Genomic DNA, 17,418 nt, shown 5'->3' with positions numbered 1-17,418 from the left:
GTGAGGATCACTCTCATGTCTTACCATATTATTTTAATGAATCATTAAAGGCGCAATATTTCTCAAAAAGCCCCATTCTGCCTCAGAGGTATATTCAATGATCTCTTAATACATACTCGGTTCAGCTAATTTCAATTCCAAAAAGGATTTACTTCTTCCAGGCCTGAAAAAAATATTAAATTATAAAAATATATTGAATAGAAATGTTTCCAGAAATATATATATATATATATATATATATATATATATATAATTTTTAATAACGCAAATTGTATTATTAATTATTAATAAAGAATTATTCATTTAAAATTGTTCATTTATTTTCCTTATCCAGCAATTGTAAATTAATGGAATGGTGTGGAATTTGTGTTTGTGTAATTTAATGTGTTTTTAATGGTAATCTTAATATAGGCCTACCTCACTATTTTATTGCAGTTGCTGGTGAATACATAATAGCTAGTGTTGCCTTATGACACTTAAGTGTTATGACAACTATGTTTAGGTGAAAAAGACTTGATGTACTGACTGATATCCCCTCTTGTCTGCACATGACTTCCAAGACGATTCCAACATGTTGTTTCATGTCCATTTCTCTTGGCTACATTCCCTCACATTCTGCAACGGGACAAGTTCAATATTCAAGAAAACGGAAACACTATATTTAGCAAAGAAATTAGTTTTTATCCATCACTAGATGGTGGTAAAATCCACTGAAAAGTTTTGAAGGTTTGAAAGACTCTATGCTCGAGCTGTATTAGTGGATTCAGAGACACCTCCCCTTTTGTTATGTTATTGAATTTATCTGTGCAGAGCAATCTGCCAATAAGTTTGCTTTGCACATTTCTTTTACATATTTCTGAGCCGTTAACACACCCTTTGATGACATACATTGTTAAGGGGTGGGAACTGTAGACTATAGCATTACACTAACTGTTTTACTTTTTCTTTTGACGAAGTCCATTATTCACTAAACAAATACCTAGTCTCTTTCATCATCTGAATAACAACTCACTCTTTATTCCCTCTCTTCCTCAACTTCAAGAGGTGCATGGGGTCATTTTTTTTAAAAACTGTGCTGAAGTAGTTGACATGAATGATGAGCAGTTAACTTCTTCTGCTTTTTGGCAGTCAAAGATGTGCTCATCCTTAAAATCCTAGGAAATACTAAATAAATTTCAAGCATACGTGTTAGAACGTTGCTTGAAAAGGTTTTCAGGACCATGAAGAAATGTGTATGAAAATTAGCCACATCTAACAGCCTTGTGAATTCATATCATTATATGATTTAATGTTATAACAAACGTGAAGATAAAAACCCAGCTTTACCTCAAAACTTACAACCATAATAATGAGATACCATGAAATAATAAGAAATCTATTGTCTTGTTAAATCTGTTTTTAAAGCCCTATTAAATCATTATCGGGGGTTTTTTCCGAAGCTGGTTATGCATCAATTAGGTGTTTACCCTTTTTTCTGATGTAAATTATTTGTACAGTGCGTAAGCTGCTTAAATTGCAGAACGTTTCCTACTTTTACTCAGCAGAGATGCAGTTGATTCACAATGACAGTAAAGACATGTGTATAATGTATTCAGAAGCCTGAAAAATAAATAAATGTTAAGCAGCACAACTTTTTCCAACATTGATAAATGGTTTTTTGAGCACCAAATCAGCATCTTAAAATGATTTCTGAAGGATCCTGTGACAATAATGCCTGGACGTTTAAGTGGCAGTTCATAAGTTCATGCTTTCTAACTCATTCCAACTGACCTTCCTGAAAGTAACCGCAGTGCCTGGCACTGTGCATATAAAGGAGTCAGACAGTCTGTTGTGTAAGAAGTGAAAGTTTTGAGGAAGCATGAATTTCCACATTTACGACAGACCCAGCAGGAAACTTGCTCTACTTTTCTACCACAGAAGTATGTCTGTTTCCCTTGATGACCTCATGGTTTTATCATAACCTGCAGTGGAAATGACGCTCTAAAACAAACATAACTCAGTCCTGGAAGTTCAGGAATGCTTACCTTAAGTGAACCACTCTGACTAAATCTGATATTCCCTGTACGTAAATTGTTTTTAATTGGATATGACCAAGAAATATGCTTATTGCTTATGTTATGAAATTCAGCACACTAGGATCTTCAGACCAGAAGTCAAACATTTTTTAATTATTATTATTAGCATGGTACAGATGCCAAACTAGACAATTTCACCTGAAACCCACTCAATACTGCTAATACTTTGTATAAATATTAGCCTGATTGCATAAAAGTGTATGTCATTCTGTTTTGTGTGAAGACACTGATATGAGGCTACAGCATGACAAATTGATGATTAATACACCATAGAACTGATACAACATGACAAGCGGTGATGGAGCTGTCATTAACGCTTCAGATCATCTCTAGATAATGTTGATTTTTACATATCCATTGCACACCGCTGGCATTGTGAAAAGTATAACAGGTGAACAGGTGCATGTCATTTAGTTTTGTACTGGCTTCACGGGACCACAACTATGACCAACTCATGATTAATGCTATATAAATCTGTCAATACAAGACAAGCATTGACAATTCTGGCATAAATCGATTTGTTTTATAAGGTGTGGGATGATATTAACATATTTTCCATTGTCTAGACATACAATTTATTTTATTTTTTGGAAATGTTAGTTAATACGTAGTCTTCGATATCACAGTATCTTGTAAACGTATCGGTTTCTGGTCACCAGCAGGTGTCATCTGATAATGAGATGAGTTTCACTGATTGTATGAGGTCGGATGATGACAGCGGACTAGACAGTTTTCTCAATTAGCCTACATGACACAATAATTCATGTTTTGTGAAAAAAATCATGTTTGATCATGATGGTTTATATTTGACACAAAAAATGTAAAAAAAAAAATAATAATAATAATAAATAAACAAATAAAAGCAAAAAATCAAAAAGAAAAATGTAAAATTCAACATTATTGAATTTTAGTCAAATAATACAGATGTTCAGTGGTCTCCAAATGTCTAAGAGATTTAAACCTTAAAAATTTAAACCTTAAAAGAATAAACAAATAAAAAAGTAAAAATTCTAAATATTAAAATTCTGACATTCACATTTTTTATAAAAACAATTTGCTCTTATTGTTATATTGATAATATATTTTATCAATTATAACATTTTATAGATAATTTTTTTTTTTTTTTGGAAAAAGAAAAATTTCTTATTCTATATTAAGGTCAGCTGAATGAGATCATTTGAGAGTTTTTTATTTACAACTGAGTTTATATTGCTCTCTTATGTTAATACTTGACATTCAAGACACTCAAAATAACTTTTTGTTCTAAAAAAAATCACAAACTTGCTGTTTGGTGTTTATTTAAGCTCAATATTGTTATATAAGCCTTGACATCTGAATTGAACAAACACAGGAAATGCATTAGTATCAGCACCACACTGTTTATATACCAAATATACAGAGTGACGCAAAACCTCTGCACCTGTGTACGCATCTCCTATCTGTTTATATACATCCTCTTAAGAAACTGAAAACAGTTCGAATCTCATATAATCATCATAGTCACCAGATTAAGATAGTGGACAGAATCTTTTCCAAATTTCGGTTACTTTGTCACTATATATATATATATATATATATTAATTCTCAGTTAATAATGGGCATTTCTGATCTGATTCAGTAAAATGTAAAATGTCTCTCTGTATATTTTAAATATTTGAGATTCTTAAACATCTGAAGTAAAGTAGGCTCAGTGGACGGGTGAGTGGATGTGTATTGACCGGATGTGTTGTACTTGTAAGGGTAAAGTTAATATACTCTCAGAATCCTTCAGCTCAGAACCACACATTTTTTTAAATCTCTTAGGTAAGGCCTGTTGCTAAGGATACAGGGTTGTGTATTTGTTTTGAGCGGGGTGTAAGACTCCAGATGACTTCCGCTAATGATTTCACCTCATACTGTCACTACTTAGCTCAAAGTGATGTCAAAGACACTTACAAACATTCAAGAGGAATATTGTTACTCAACTTCTCTCTACAGTTTTGAAAAGTATGAATGGGGTGTCTAGGAATGCACATATTTACTTTAAAGGCTGCTTTCTTTACTTCCCTGTAAAGGAAACAAAGAGAATCAACCTCTAACACATTTATCCCATGCAGTGACTCATGGTTTGCTGAATGGTATAGCTATAGCTGTACTTGTCAATTTTGTAAAGCCATACTGAAAAAAGCTGCTGAAGACTGAATGATTCAATAAACCTCCTGGTGGTCTGTGCGTGTGAAGCTGGAATTTCTGTTTTGTCTCAGTCTACGCATTTTGGGGTTGGAACTTGGCTTGGATGTGCAACAGACATCTGGCATAAAATGGGACTGGAAATGCCCGTGAATAAAAGAGATAACAAATGAGAGTTCAGACCACCTGTATTGAGGGGATGATTATGGACAGTCTTGTAAAAAAATACTTGTAAAAAAGAAAATACCCACCTCATTTCTTAGGTGTTGATCTGTTGGGTATAGTAATATCTGTATTGTATTTTATAATGTTATAATGTATATATTATAATACTGAGGAGCCAAACAGGAAATAACTATATGTAAATTGTGAATATATAAATGTAATCTGATTATAAAGATACAAATATGATAAGCCTGAATATTTTTATAAGCCTGAATATATACATGTAAATATGAATAATAAAGTTATAACTCTGAATACAGTGAATAGATATCATCAGTGGATGAGAAGTTCAAGGTGGAAACGTGTAGGGCAGTGATGATGTACAGAGACTCCAGCAATTAAAATTTCAGAGGTGCAAGCATCACCACAAGATAAGGAAGCAGTGTTGTAGTCGAGACCAGCTCACTCGAGTCCGAGTCGAGACCGAGACCAAAGACAGTCGAGTCCAAGCCGAGAACGAGACCAGAGAGGTTGGGTCTCAAACCAAACTTAAAGATATCTTCAAGAATATGTAAAATATTTGCTGGTAACAATAAAATTGGCACCATACTCAAACAGTAAACCAAATATAGCATGGAATCATGTACACTGTAATGGTAAAAAGGCCACATAGTGGTGTAAAGGTAATTTTATTATATGACTTACAATTTTTACAATTAGTAAGTGCTCTTTCACATAACATTACTGCACATGAATTCTGTGTGGCTCTTATATGCAAACTGAATTATGGATGATAAGGCAGACATTTTCGATAAATAGTTGAGCTAGAGGCTCCACAACACATCTGACCTGGGTCCTGCTGCATTTGCGTGCCGCGAACGTTATAGTCTCAAGTCATCCGCAGTTGCGCACAAGAAAGTCAGCAATCATTGGACATTTCAATCAAACAATAATTTAAAGAAATATTAACATACAGTAATAATCATGACATATTTTGAATGGGACTCGAGTGGACTCGGGAATAAGTCCGAGTCCCGACTCCCAATATGTTCGAGTACGAGTCAATTCCGAGTCAAAATGCACACGAGTCCATGACAAGACCGAGTCCATTAAAATATGGTCTCGAGACCGAGTCCGAGTCTCGAGTGCACAACGCTGTCAGTCAGGAAGCAAATGGGCAGCTACTACATCAGTGGCACAGGCCGAAAGCGTGCTGATTTTGAAGGACATCATTGGGAACCCGTGACTGGAAATTGAGATATTGACTTGGGAACAACCACTTCTAGCAATGGGTGAAAGCAGACCCAAGGCAGAGGATGAGCACGATCCAAGCATAAGCATGATAAGCAAGATCCCAGGTCCGACACCTGGAAGAATTCGGTGAAGGTCAAGGGCTGTGGAACTTATATCACAAGGAGCTTGGACAAAATGGGACCTAGCAAAGCAGAAAATCAGGTCTGAACTTTTAAGACTAGAGCTCTTTCGCATCTCTTTCCTGCTCCGATCAGTGTACGACACTCTTCCAACGCCAACAAACCTGCACAGGTGGGGAATGAGGGAGGACTCACTGTGCAAGTTATGTGGAGGAAGAGGTACGTTGGTGCACATATTGGCGGGGTACAAGACTGCACTTAGCCAGGGGAGATATAGATGGCGTCATTAGAAGGTCCTCAGAGTACTTGCTGACATCTTGAGAGACAGAAGAAGAACAAGAAGAGCCTCCTGCAGGCGGCACAATCTTAGGAGATAAGGGGAACTTGGGAAGGATACTACACCCTCCCCAGGTTGTCCAAACGTCCTGAGGCCTGATATGGTCATATAGTCTGAGGAGGTGAAGAGGGTCACCCTGATTGAACTGATGGAACCGTGGGAAGACAGATAAGTACCAGGATCTGGTCCAACAATCCAAGGACAAAGGGTGGCAGGTATGGCTATTTCCAGTTGAGGATGACTGCAGGAGTTTCCCGGCACGGTCTGTGTGGAAGATGTTTACAGCCCTGGGAATAGCGGGAAGGGAGAAGACAGCTGCTCGCAGGTTGGGGGAGGTAGCGGAAAGACCCTCTTTTTGGCTCTAGAGCAGGCGGGAGGAGTTAAGCTGGAAGCCAGGAAAAGATAAACAGTGACTGGTCATCACTGCCGACCAGTCAACTGGAGGATGTTGAGGTTCAGGATGAGTACACTGAAAGGTTTTGTCAGTCATCTGCAGTATACAGTGGAACACCCCAGAGAAGGTGCTAGATGGTAAGGGACCACTGGTCCGCATGTGGTTTGATCAGAGTATAAATGCATAGTCCTTCATATATCTAACATGGTCTAATGACACTATGCAAACTAACTTGGGAAAACTGGCCACTTGGGAAAAAGACAATTTTCCTAATGATTGCAGCAGTATTCTTTAACATAAACACAGAGGGGAAAAAATTAAGTGCCCTAAAAGAGTGGCAGGATGCTTATTCATAAGCTTTAAAGCAAAAGCAGTAGTTTTATCCCCACCTTACTGGTCCATATGTCAAATTATTTAAGACTATGTTAAGAAAAAAAACTATGATCACCATATTTCATTTAATACGGTTAGATGTAAAACCACTATTCAATCAACAGACGAATGTAAAAGAAGTAGTCCATGCATGAAGACTGCTGGTCTGCGGTTTCTTTGTTTTCTTGTGTTACAGGTATGTGTAAATGCCATGATGTCTTCATAACTAGCACCCTGGTTTACCCTAGAGCTAATCTCAGACATCCACAAAAGAGCTTCATGAGGACAAAGAGTCTGTGCTCTTTCTGTTTTTCTGAACCAGCGTGACTTGGACTATATGAAACATATTAAACCAAATAGTCCATGATTAGTCATGCTTCATGGAATTTGATGGTTTTCTGTGTCAACATGTAGTTTTATACAACATGTTACCACTGTCACATGCCTGTCCTGTCTTGTGTTTTGTTATTTTGGCCCATGTGCTCTTGTCATTGTCTGAGCCTCCCCCTTGTTACCTGATTATTGTTTGAGTTCTCCTACATGTCCCCTCTTGATTTGTTCCCTTTTTAAGTCTCCTCTTGTTTGCAGTTGCACTGTCTTGAACTAAAAACGGAAACCGCTGTATGCGTTAAAGGGTTAGTTCACCCAAAAATGAAAATTCTGTCAGTATTTACTCACCCCCATGTTGTTACAACCCCGTAAGACCTTCTTTCATCTTCGGAACACAAATTAAGATATTTAAGATATTAAGATCGCTCCTGCATACAGTCCATAGGCTTCTTGAGGGACTGGCTCTTGCTGTCCACGAAAAGTCATTAAAGACATCGTTAAAATAGTCCAAGTGACTACAGGGGCTCAATCTTAAGTTTATCAAACGACGAGAACACTTTTGTGCGCAAAAAAACAACAAAAATAACGACTTTATTTCAACTATTCGTTTATTTCTCCCTCTGCGTGAGTCAGGTTACTAGTTTAATAGCGTAAGCTTCTGTTATTGTACGTCACACGCATCACACACACATGACCAGCGTCAGCCAATAGTGAGCCTATGTGTGACGTAGTTCTACGCAATCACACTACGTTAACTGACTAGAGGCGCATAGAGAAGGAAGTGAATAGTTGAAATAAAGTCGTTATTTTTGTTGGTTTTTTTGCGCACACAAGTGTTCTCGTCGTTTGATAAACTTAAGATTGAGCCCCTGTAGTCACTTGGACTATTTTAACGAGGTCTTTAATGACTTTTCGGGGACAGCAAGAGCCAGTCCCTCAAGAAGCCTATGGACTGTATTCAGGAGCGATCTTAATATCTTAAATATCTTAATTTGTGTTCCGAAGATGAACGAAGGTCTTACGGGGTTGGAACAACATGAGGGTGAGTAAATACTGACAGAATTTTCATTTTTGGGTGAACTAACCCTTTAAGGCCGTTCATTAATGACGTTTTAGGGGGCTGAAAACAGGTTTCAAAATGCAAGTTTTTGAAAACGATAGGTCTTGTTTCCATGTAAATTACAAAAACGCATTTTTATTTCTTTAATAATCCTTCTCTGCAGCTGGATCCTATTTCCCTCGCTTCTGAGTTTTACGCAACAGGAAATTTGATGGAAATGCACAGCTATCATCCTAAGCCATGCTGGCTCTGATATGAGCCGCTTTTACTGTATAATCACAAACATGCATGCACAGACACGCAACACCTGTCATTCACATTCCTTCTGCACCCTCTTTATTTACTGGCTCGGTAATATGCAATTAATCATTTGAAACCACAAAGAGCATCAGACATGTTCACACAGACATAGATCATGAAGTTATTTTAATTACCTCTAGAGAAGCAGTTATTTCCTTTGACTACTTGCCCATTTATTTGTGAATGTGTAGGCTATACAAGTGGGTTGTATATCTGCCGTGTTGCCATGGATATCTGTCGATCTTTTTTAATGCATAATAATTTAACATTAGTAGAAATCATGTGTAAATCAGTGTAAATTTGTGGCTGTTTCACCTGTTTCTCAACTTTTTGATATGAGTTATAGATGCCTTAAATGGTTTATCCTGATTCTAACAGGAAAGTTTATTTGAAATGCTGTGCTAAATTCTTTACTTTTTAGTATTAAAAACGAATCAATGATTGTTTATAAAAATATATTTAAATGGATAGTTTGTTGTGTTATTCTGATTTAGGTTATTTTGAAAATCTTTTAGCAATAAAATTACGCTAAAGTGGTTCTTCACCTTAGGCTGTTCCTCACCTCGGGGAACAGCAACCCGCACAAACAATGAACAGTCTTTCATCACAAAACCAAAATATATTGGAGCTCGCAGGAGAATAAACCACAACACAAATCAAAGACAAGAACCTAAGTGAGTTTACATCTCACAATTCTGACCTTTTTACATAATCTGATTAAAAGTCTGAATTGTGAGATAAAAAGTCGCAATTTACCTTTTAAATTTTTTGACGAAAAAAAGCTTCCTAGATTTTTTTTTGCTTGAGTTTGAGCTTTAGCCTATATAAAATGTATGTAGATGTTGAGAGTTTAGAATCACTTTCTGAATATGACCAGTAGGCTACACGTTCCTCACAACTGGACAAAAGACATGTAGTCTAAGTCTTTTCATTCAGTCTGGACTGAACATCAATTTTGAATGATATTCTTATTCAATCAAACAAAAACACTGTAACAAATGACAACTTGCAGTTGTCCCCTTTCTAACCCATACTCATTTTTTTGTATAAATGTATTTAGGTTTATTCAGTTATGTTAAAGCTACACCGTGTAACTCTTTTAGTTTATTCTTAGCTAAAAACACTTAGTTCTTTCAAAAATATATGTGCTCATTAATGTATATTTACTTCATTCAAGTAATAAAGTATTCTCAATATGCCATTGAAAATACATACGGGTAAGGGGTTCTAATGTCGGTCTCCATGTTGCCCCTCTATCTTGAAAGTACATTAGCCAAAGAGGGACATACCCGTTAATTCAAGCTTCGCCTTTCGCGTTTACGTTTGAGTTAACACTCATGGACGAAGTCGAACTGGAAGCCATGTTAATCTTGGACTACATTGGCCACCGTAGGAGTTAAAACGAAATCGGAATTGAGAGGAACAGAAACTAATATAGTGAATCATATGGTCACTATATACCTTTCACCACTAGATGGGGGTAAAAATCACACAGTGTAGCTTTAAAAAATATTTTGCCTTGAATAAAATGAATTCATTTAGATGTTACCATTACTAAGCCAAGTCCTGAGCTAAGTTCTGTCTGTAAGAATCAGGGCTAGTCAACGCTACACAATCCTTGGTCAACTTTTCTTTTCTAACCAGTTTCCAGCTCTTTTCTGATTCTCACACATGTCCTGCATGTGGGTTTTGTAAGAAACTTTTCTTTCCTTGTAGAAAACTCAGGAGACCAGGAGACTTTTGAGGTATCTTTCACACAGAAGTTCTTTATTGCGCCGCTGTAGTCATCTCAAGGATAGTCTGACTAAGGGAAAACGTTCCCTTACAATTTATGCATTTAGAGGGGAGGAGTTTACATTGAGGGGGGGAGAAACTGAAACAAAAGCAAATGTATATGATTCAACAGGCACCCAGTTCTTTAGCATAGCAGTTTTCTGTGCCTTGAAATGCTAATCTGGAGGAGTTAAATTGAGGAGGAGTCTCTTGAAACAAAGCAAATGTAAATGATTCAGCAGATTACCGGAGACGCTCAGTCTGACCAGCGTGGTCACACTTTTACCATTACAAAAGCAAAGCTGAATCTTGAACTTAATGGCCAGGAAGCGCATAAAGACAAAAGCTAATGTGTGACACCTGTAATGCTTGGCTTAATCTTATTGGCCTCAAAATGGTAAACACTGTATACATTTTTCAGTTGAAAATACTGTTAAACCTTTATGAAACATTTAATAAATTTGTATTCCTTCAGTTTCGTAACCCGAATTGCATCAGCGATTTGTAATCTCAGCTGGCCTTTGTGAGTGATCTTGTATAAAGCCATGCCTTTGTGACTTTAGTCTTCCTTTCCCTAACATCCATTTCACATTCCACTGTCACTTCGGTAATTTGGCTCACCACACCAGTGATACATTTTTCAGCAGGTTTTGTTTGGCATGCTGGTGCTTGCAGAGCCTTTCCTGAAAGTTCCCAGTACCACCCAAATAATTGTCTCAACAATGAAGCCAAGTTTCTGTAATTCATTTCTTTGATAGAACGTTTCATTCTGTTTAGTTTATGGCCTGTGCTGATATGCTTCTCCCTGAGCCTTTGCTTCTTTCAAGCACATTAATGTATGTTGCACCCTTTAATTTCCCTAACCTCAAAATTACCTGAGGAAGAAATGCAATATTCAATATTTTATTATGTTTAAGCTCAACCACTATTGTTCCACACTTCCCTTTATCTGCATCATAAAAATAAATCTTTCCTCCTCACACAGAACCTGCGGTCTTGTGCTGGTTGTCGTCTGGGAAAAGTAAACTCTGTTAGTCTTCTAATCTATTTTTTTTTCCTTCCAGTTTAAGGCACCAAAGCCCTTTCCCAGAAGAGTTGCCATGCAACATTTTCCTGCTCTAAACGAGTGCATTCCCGCACGTCACCGCGTGCAGTTTTCTGTGTGTTGTTTCAGTTGATTGTTATGGAGCTTGACAGTGTATGTTGGCTCTGGTCAATATGGTGGTGTTATTTTATCATTGCAGTCAGTATTCATCACATCATGCGCAATCAGTCGGGAAGTTGGGTCTGCTGAAGAGAATCACTGATTCACTTTGGGCTTTTTTTTATTATGCAGCCTCATTTTTGGCAAACTGCATTGCAAGTTCAGAGAGTTCAGCAGTTTCCTTTGAAAGACTTTTAGTAAAAGTAATGTAAGAAAAGATTTAGCAGTTACAGCAATTACAGGGCCAAGCACAGTGGATGAAACGTCATAGCTTTAGCACAATCCAATTCATTCAGAGAACAGTTAAACAATTGTACTCCTCAGAATATAAGACTAGTATCCATCCAATACTTAAAAAAAAAAAAATTGGACAGAGAAAAAAAAATGCTGGACATTTTTAAATACACTATTGTTAAATGTTTGGTTCAGTATAATGTTTTTGGGTACAGAAAATTGTGAAATTAATAATAGCTGTTTTCTCTCAAAATGTAATTTATTCCTGTGATGGTAAAGATATTTTCAGCATCATTATTCCAGTCTTCAGTGTCATAATATGATAATTCAGAAATCATTCTAAAATGCTGATTTACTGCTCAAGAAACATTTATTATTATTATCAATGTTGAAAACAGTTATGCTGGTTAATATTTTGTTGACACTGATGCATTTTTTTGTATTTGTTACTGTTCTGATTAATAGAAAGTTCACAACAGCATTTATTTGAAATAGAAATCTTTTATAAAATTATAAATGTCACTAAAAGTATAAAAATAATATTTTCTTGAAAACTGGACTCCAAGTAAAATACAAATATATATTTGTTATTTTGTTTTAGTTTGGTCTGGTTTGAAAGGCAGTGTATATATTTCTACACTGTAAAAAAAATATGTTCATGATTTGTAATCACATTTTTTTTCTTTTGTTAAATTAACTTAAATAATTAATGTGGTTCAGATAACTTAATATTTTGAGTTTCTGATGATTCAATCAATCTCCTTCATTGTATTAACTCAATTTTGACCCAATTCAATGAACTTAAAATTTTAAGGCAACCAAGTTACTTCATTTTCTTAACTTAAACCAACAATATTTTTTTACAGTATATGCATATCTGTAGAAATCTAATTTTCATTGTGTAAGAATAATTGCCAAAAAAGGGACACAAAACATATTAACACTAATTTTTTTTTATTCAAGAAATGGCCAATACTGTCAACAGTTTACTGCCATTTGAAATGTGAATGCTAAAAAAACCTCTACATTTATTATAAAAAAAATCCGCACTTGTAACACAAAAGCATCTGAGAACACCACCTTGTGATATTTTTTTTTCAAGTATGTGTAAAAAGAACAATAAAATGCTTGTAGCATGTCAACAACAATGTGAAAAATCAGCAATAAATACATCATTGAAATAAATTATTAATATAAATAAATTAACAAATAAATATCAATTTAAAATATAACGTAGAACTTCAAAATCTTTTAGAGCTCTGAACTCCGCTCGTTCAAGACAATCGTTGGATTAATATTATTTTGTGTGGAGTGCACTGAGCTTGAATTGATGTTTTCAGAACTCTGAAATTTCACATCAGGCACCTGAAAGGACACCATCGGACAGGGTCCGTTGACATTCAAGCACACCAGCTTCTTGAGTGAGGCTGTGTTAACAATGTCAAATCCAACTTTCCCACCAAATGTGCTGGGCATCCAATATTCAGGAGAACAAATAGCATTTCCCATGAGGCCTTTGAGAGAGTAGGGGGCTCCCATCTCCACAATAGTCTCCCCAAATACAGCGTTGGGTCTAGGTTTCTCCACAAGAAGGCCAGGATACAGCTCAACCGCATCTACATGACCGTACAGCTTCTTCAGTTCGTCTGCCAGCTCCTTGTCTCCTGTTTAGCCATACAAAAAAGTTGCAGTTAAATAAGAGGTGTATTTTTCCTAATATTCTCATTTCTAAATCTTTATAAAAGAATTGGTTTTCCATTTTTGCCATATTTTAGGCCTGTTCAACTATAACTAGTGTACACACCAACAGATGATAGCATTCTGTTTTATAAGGGCACCAGCTGTTTTAAAGCAACACTAAGTACGTTTTTTTACCTTAAAATAATGTTTTCAAAATCGTTTCAGTGGTTCATAAAGTCGTGACACGGTGAAATGCACTTATGCCACCGCTTTGCGGTCCTTTATCTGATATATCCACGCTACGTAAGATTGCCAGATCGGATCAGATAGTCCGAATGAGACATGGATAAATTGAGAGCATGTGCGTTTGTGCTGGTGCAACAGAAGGATGCAGTAGGCTAAATTATTTACGACAGCAGTAATGGACAATTCCGCTTCCAACCTGTAGGGTGACCGCAGAGGAAAAGTTACTTGGTGTTGCTTTAAATGTGCAAGCTCTTCAAACTCTTCGGGTTCTGATTTATTGTTCATCAACTGGGAAAAAAAATCGTCCTGAGAGTGATTCCAACGATTTAGTTCTTCTGTGTCATTATCATTATAGTTGTAGTGTGGACTTCCGTATTCTCGTAGAATGGGCTCTATGCACGGCGATATTTCCGATGAAGGTGTAAGGATGCTCGATAACTTCCGCCGATCGCAGAGTCCAATGCAATACCGAGAATTTATATTGAATTTTATACTCCATGGTTATACTAAAGAAACGTTAGTCACAAAAACAAACTAAACAGACACCTCCCGTTGTGTTTATGCTTCTTTTCTCGGTTTTTCTCGCTTTTCCTCCAATTTAATCTCCCCAACCGGAAACTGAAGAGCATCCTTGTGTCAAATACGGAACTTATGTGTTCATATTATTAAAACTTTTTAGTTACAGTTATCCTCTTTGGTGTGAACGGGCCTTTAGGATTGACACCAGTGATGTTCACGGTTTGTCTTACCTGTCATCTCCTCAAAGGACGAGTAGGGCTTCATGTTGAAGCGTTTCCTGTAGGCATTGAAAGACTGGTAGCGCATCTGTCTTGAATGCTCCAAAGATTTAACAGCAACTCCCTGAACTGAAGCCGGCAGGTTGCGTCCACCAGCCACCTGTTCACGAAAACATGAGATAGATTTACAAAGACTGTAAAGTGATTTATGCACACTCATGTCATTACGACTTTTTTCTTCGGCAGAGCACAAAAGACGATATTCTGAATAACTGAATATTTAGCAAGTCCATATTATGAAAGTCAATGGGGTCCAAATCAACACTGAACCTCACTCGCTTTCATTGTATGAAGAAAATAACAATAAAATGTTACAAAATATCTTCTTTTGGATATACAGGTTTTGAACAACATGAGAATCTTTCTATCTACAAGTGAAACTCACCCTTCCAGACGTCTGTTTGGTGAAAGACTCCACCATGTTTCGGATGCCGTGTTCGGTCACTATTGAGTTGTTAAACACAAACTGATGGTAGCCGTAAACCTGATCCTGGATCTGAAAGTGGTCGGGCATCAGCGGGTGCCAGTGATACAGAGTGTTGAATTCGGAAGAAATGCGGTTCTGGTACTGGAAGCGTTGATTGAAGAGAAGCTCTGGGTCAAACTTGAGCTTGAAGTTGTAGCCACTCAGATGCTGAACGTAGTCCTCAATCACGATTTTGATGGTCTCACCTGGAAGAAAATAATTAAGGAAATATTTAATCTCTCCACAAAATTGTGAAGATTAGGCATGTTTTAGATGGGGCAATCTTGACTCACCAATCAGGATGAGACGAGTGGTTTGGAAGATTCTTTCGTCATCCCAGTCGGGATGCTCTTGCTTCATGATAACACATACACGGTTGTGTTCACGGAGCCAAATGGTTGCATACATCATCAAACCTGGGACCAGACCGAAGGCCTCATGACCCACAGCAAATTTATGTTCCTCCGGGACATGTGGAGGATAGTGCATCTCCACCTGGACATCTTTCACCAGCGGAGGGTACACCTCACCACCCACAACCTAAGGGTCAAAAAAAAAATTCATTAAATACTTTTTTCACATTTAACCACTTATATCCATTTAAAAGCTGTAGTTCCCCTTAAGATTTTAATTTGGTTATTATTAAATTTGATTTGAAATTCTCATGTCGTTCCAAACCTGTACTATATGACTGTTTCTTAGGAACTTAAAATATCTTTATTAAAAGTCAATGGGGTCCAATGTTGTTTTGTTTTTTGTCCCTACTGACTTTCATTGTATGGACAAAAACGGTTCTTCAAAATGCCCTCTTTGAATAATATGGGAAAAAAATTGAGAAATTTTAAAATGAAAATGGAAAAATTTGAGGGTGAGTAAATGATGACAGAATTTTCTTGTTTGGGTGAACTATCCCTTTTAAGTTCTGTTTCAATGTCAATTTGTATAGCACAAACCTGATACTTTAGCTTCCCATCTTTAAATAGACGAAGTTTGTGTTGTCTCTCCAGTGTCTCTCCATAAATATGCCCCAAGTCCACCTAAAACATTACAGAACCTTTAGAAATTTCATTCAAGAAATTACAGAAATTACATAGTTCCATATACACTTTGGATAGTAGTAAAATGTTCTCTCCAAGTAAAATGGTTAATAGCTTTGAGTGCCACTTACTCCATGACCCAAGGCTTTGGTGAAGGCTGGTCCTTTTTTAAAGTCCGTCTTGAAGAACTGATGAGTGAAATGCTGGGCGAAGAAAGCAAACATGAGACTGGACCTCTGTGGATCAGGGATGAACTGTTTCCTCAACAGCACCTTCTCCACCACCTGCTTTGCATTTGGGAGATCCGGCGTAGGGCAGTTCTGGGGCAATGGGGCGAGGGTGCGGGTGTAATAGGACAGGTTTGAATACGCTTCCCAGCTTTTGTAGTTATAATCTGCATTGTACGTCGGTGGACTGTCGACCAAATGGGACCTTGCTGTAAAACAAGAAAAAGGCAATATTACTTTGTGCATTTATTTGTTTATTAAAAACATTCAGTTTTACTAAATCCACTTAAAAAGCAACATCATTCAACTTACATGTCAATACATAGCTCATTATGGCATCTCTCAGGTAAGAAATGTTGTTGATAATGTCCCAGATCCATTTATAATGTGTTAAAATATAATGCACGTTGTCTGGACTTGGTTTTAGAGTTGATCTGATACGTGTGAGAAGCTCAGCTGTGAGGAAAGAAAAAATAATAATTTTGAGTGCACACATTTTCTCTATGTAAATTTTTATCTGTAAATACAATCCATTACCAGACTTACGTGTAGTGCAGTTTTCACCATAATAACCTGTCCTGGTACAGTCACATTCATAAGCATCAGTGCCTTTGGATAAACACACACCCTGGTTTTGGCAAGGCTGTATACAGCAAGGGTCGTCTGCAAGAAAAAAATCATAACGTAAAAAAAAAGAGAAAGAATGTTTCTAGGTTATTGCATTCATTTAGAAAAACTGTGAAAGAAGCAGGCAAACATTGCTAAAGCTGAGCTAACTTACATCCTTCACCGGGAAAGATCCAAAAGCTTGAAAGTACCACCAGGCAAACCAGTCTATTCATTCCAGAGATTGTATCTATTATGTTTACTCCCAAGCAGAGACGCGCACTCTGGAACAGCTCGAGTAAATCTGTGCACCTTGAAGCGAACCTGCGCTTTTTAAGCTAGAAGGAAGTTATTGCGCAATTTCCAAGATGACTAGAAAAAAAGGTTTGCAACGTCAAGCCGACTGTATTTTTCCACAAGGCACATTCATCAATGATTTATATTTGGGAAAATGTAGGCCTATTCATTTCTTATCAAAAATAAAAGTGACTTGTTAATGAAGCTATTATATCTTTTAGTAAAAACCGTTGACAAATATAGTTATAAAAATAAAACTATAATAATTTTCAGATC

The 17,418-nt window shown here is 36.8% G+C and overlaps 2 protein-coding genes across 2 annotated transcripts in view; one reads left to right on the top strand and one right to left on the bottom strand.

Annotated features, from left to right (window-relative positions):
- The window catches only part of odr4 (odr-4 GPCR localization factor homolog), a 30,754-nt gene extending 17,718 nt beyond the window's left edge, over window positions 1–13,036 (top strand). Inside the window, exon 15 of the mRNA XM_089131347.1 lies at window positions 11,413–13,036. The gene's annotated coding sequence lies outside the window, so the exon portion shown is untranslated. The remainder of the gene's footprint in view (window positions 1–11,412) is intronic.
- Window positions 12,724–17,180, bottom strand: ptgs2a (prostaglandin-endoperoxide synthase 2a). The gene is made up of 9 exons (XM_039677873.2): window positions 17,021–17,180; window positions 16,786–16,902; window positions 16,552–16,695; window positions 16,144–16,448; window positions 15,929–16,012; window positions 15,269–15,515; window positions 14,895–15,181; window positions 14,462–14,609; window positions 12,724–13,450 (listed from the first exon to the last, which is right to left on the bottom strand). Exons 1-9 carry the CDS (start codon window positions 17,079–17,081, stop codon window positions 13,038–13,040), a joined length of 1,806 nt encoding a protein of 601 aa, XP_039533807.2. The 5' UTR covers window positions 17,082–17,180; the 3' UTR covers window positions 12,724–13,037.
- Between the last annotated feature and the right edge of the window lie 238 nt (window positions 17,181–17,418).

This window comes from Pimephales promelas, chromosome 5 (assembly GCF_988280905.1).
Source record: "Pimephales promelas chromosome 5, fPimPro1.hap1.1, whole genome shotgun sequence".
NCBI lineage: Eukaryota > Metazoa > Chordata > Actinopteri > Cypriniformes > Leuciscidae > Pimephales > Pimephales promelas.
This window is presented reverse-complemented; position numbering and strand designations above follow the sequence as displayed.

What these genes read in the sequence shown, in the direction of transcription:
- ptgs2a (XM_039677873.2), bottom strand. Translation starts at nt 17,081, where the DNA reads ATGAATAGACTGGTTTGCCTGGTGGTACTTTCAAGCTTTTGGATCTTT. An exon ending in CCAAAGCCTTGGGTCATGGA is followed by an intron (nt 16,013 to 16,143) that starts GTAAGTGGCACT and finishes GTAATGTTTTAG; the next exon opens with GTGGACTTGGGGCATATTTA. An exon ending in CACTCGTCTCATCCTGATTG is followed by an intron (nt 15,182 to 15,268) that starts GTGAGTCAAGAT and finishes ATTTTCTTCCAG; the next exon opens with GTGAGACCATCAAAATCGTG.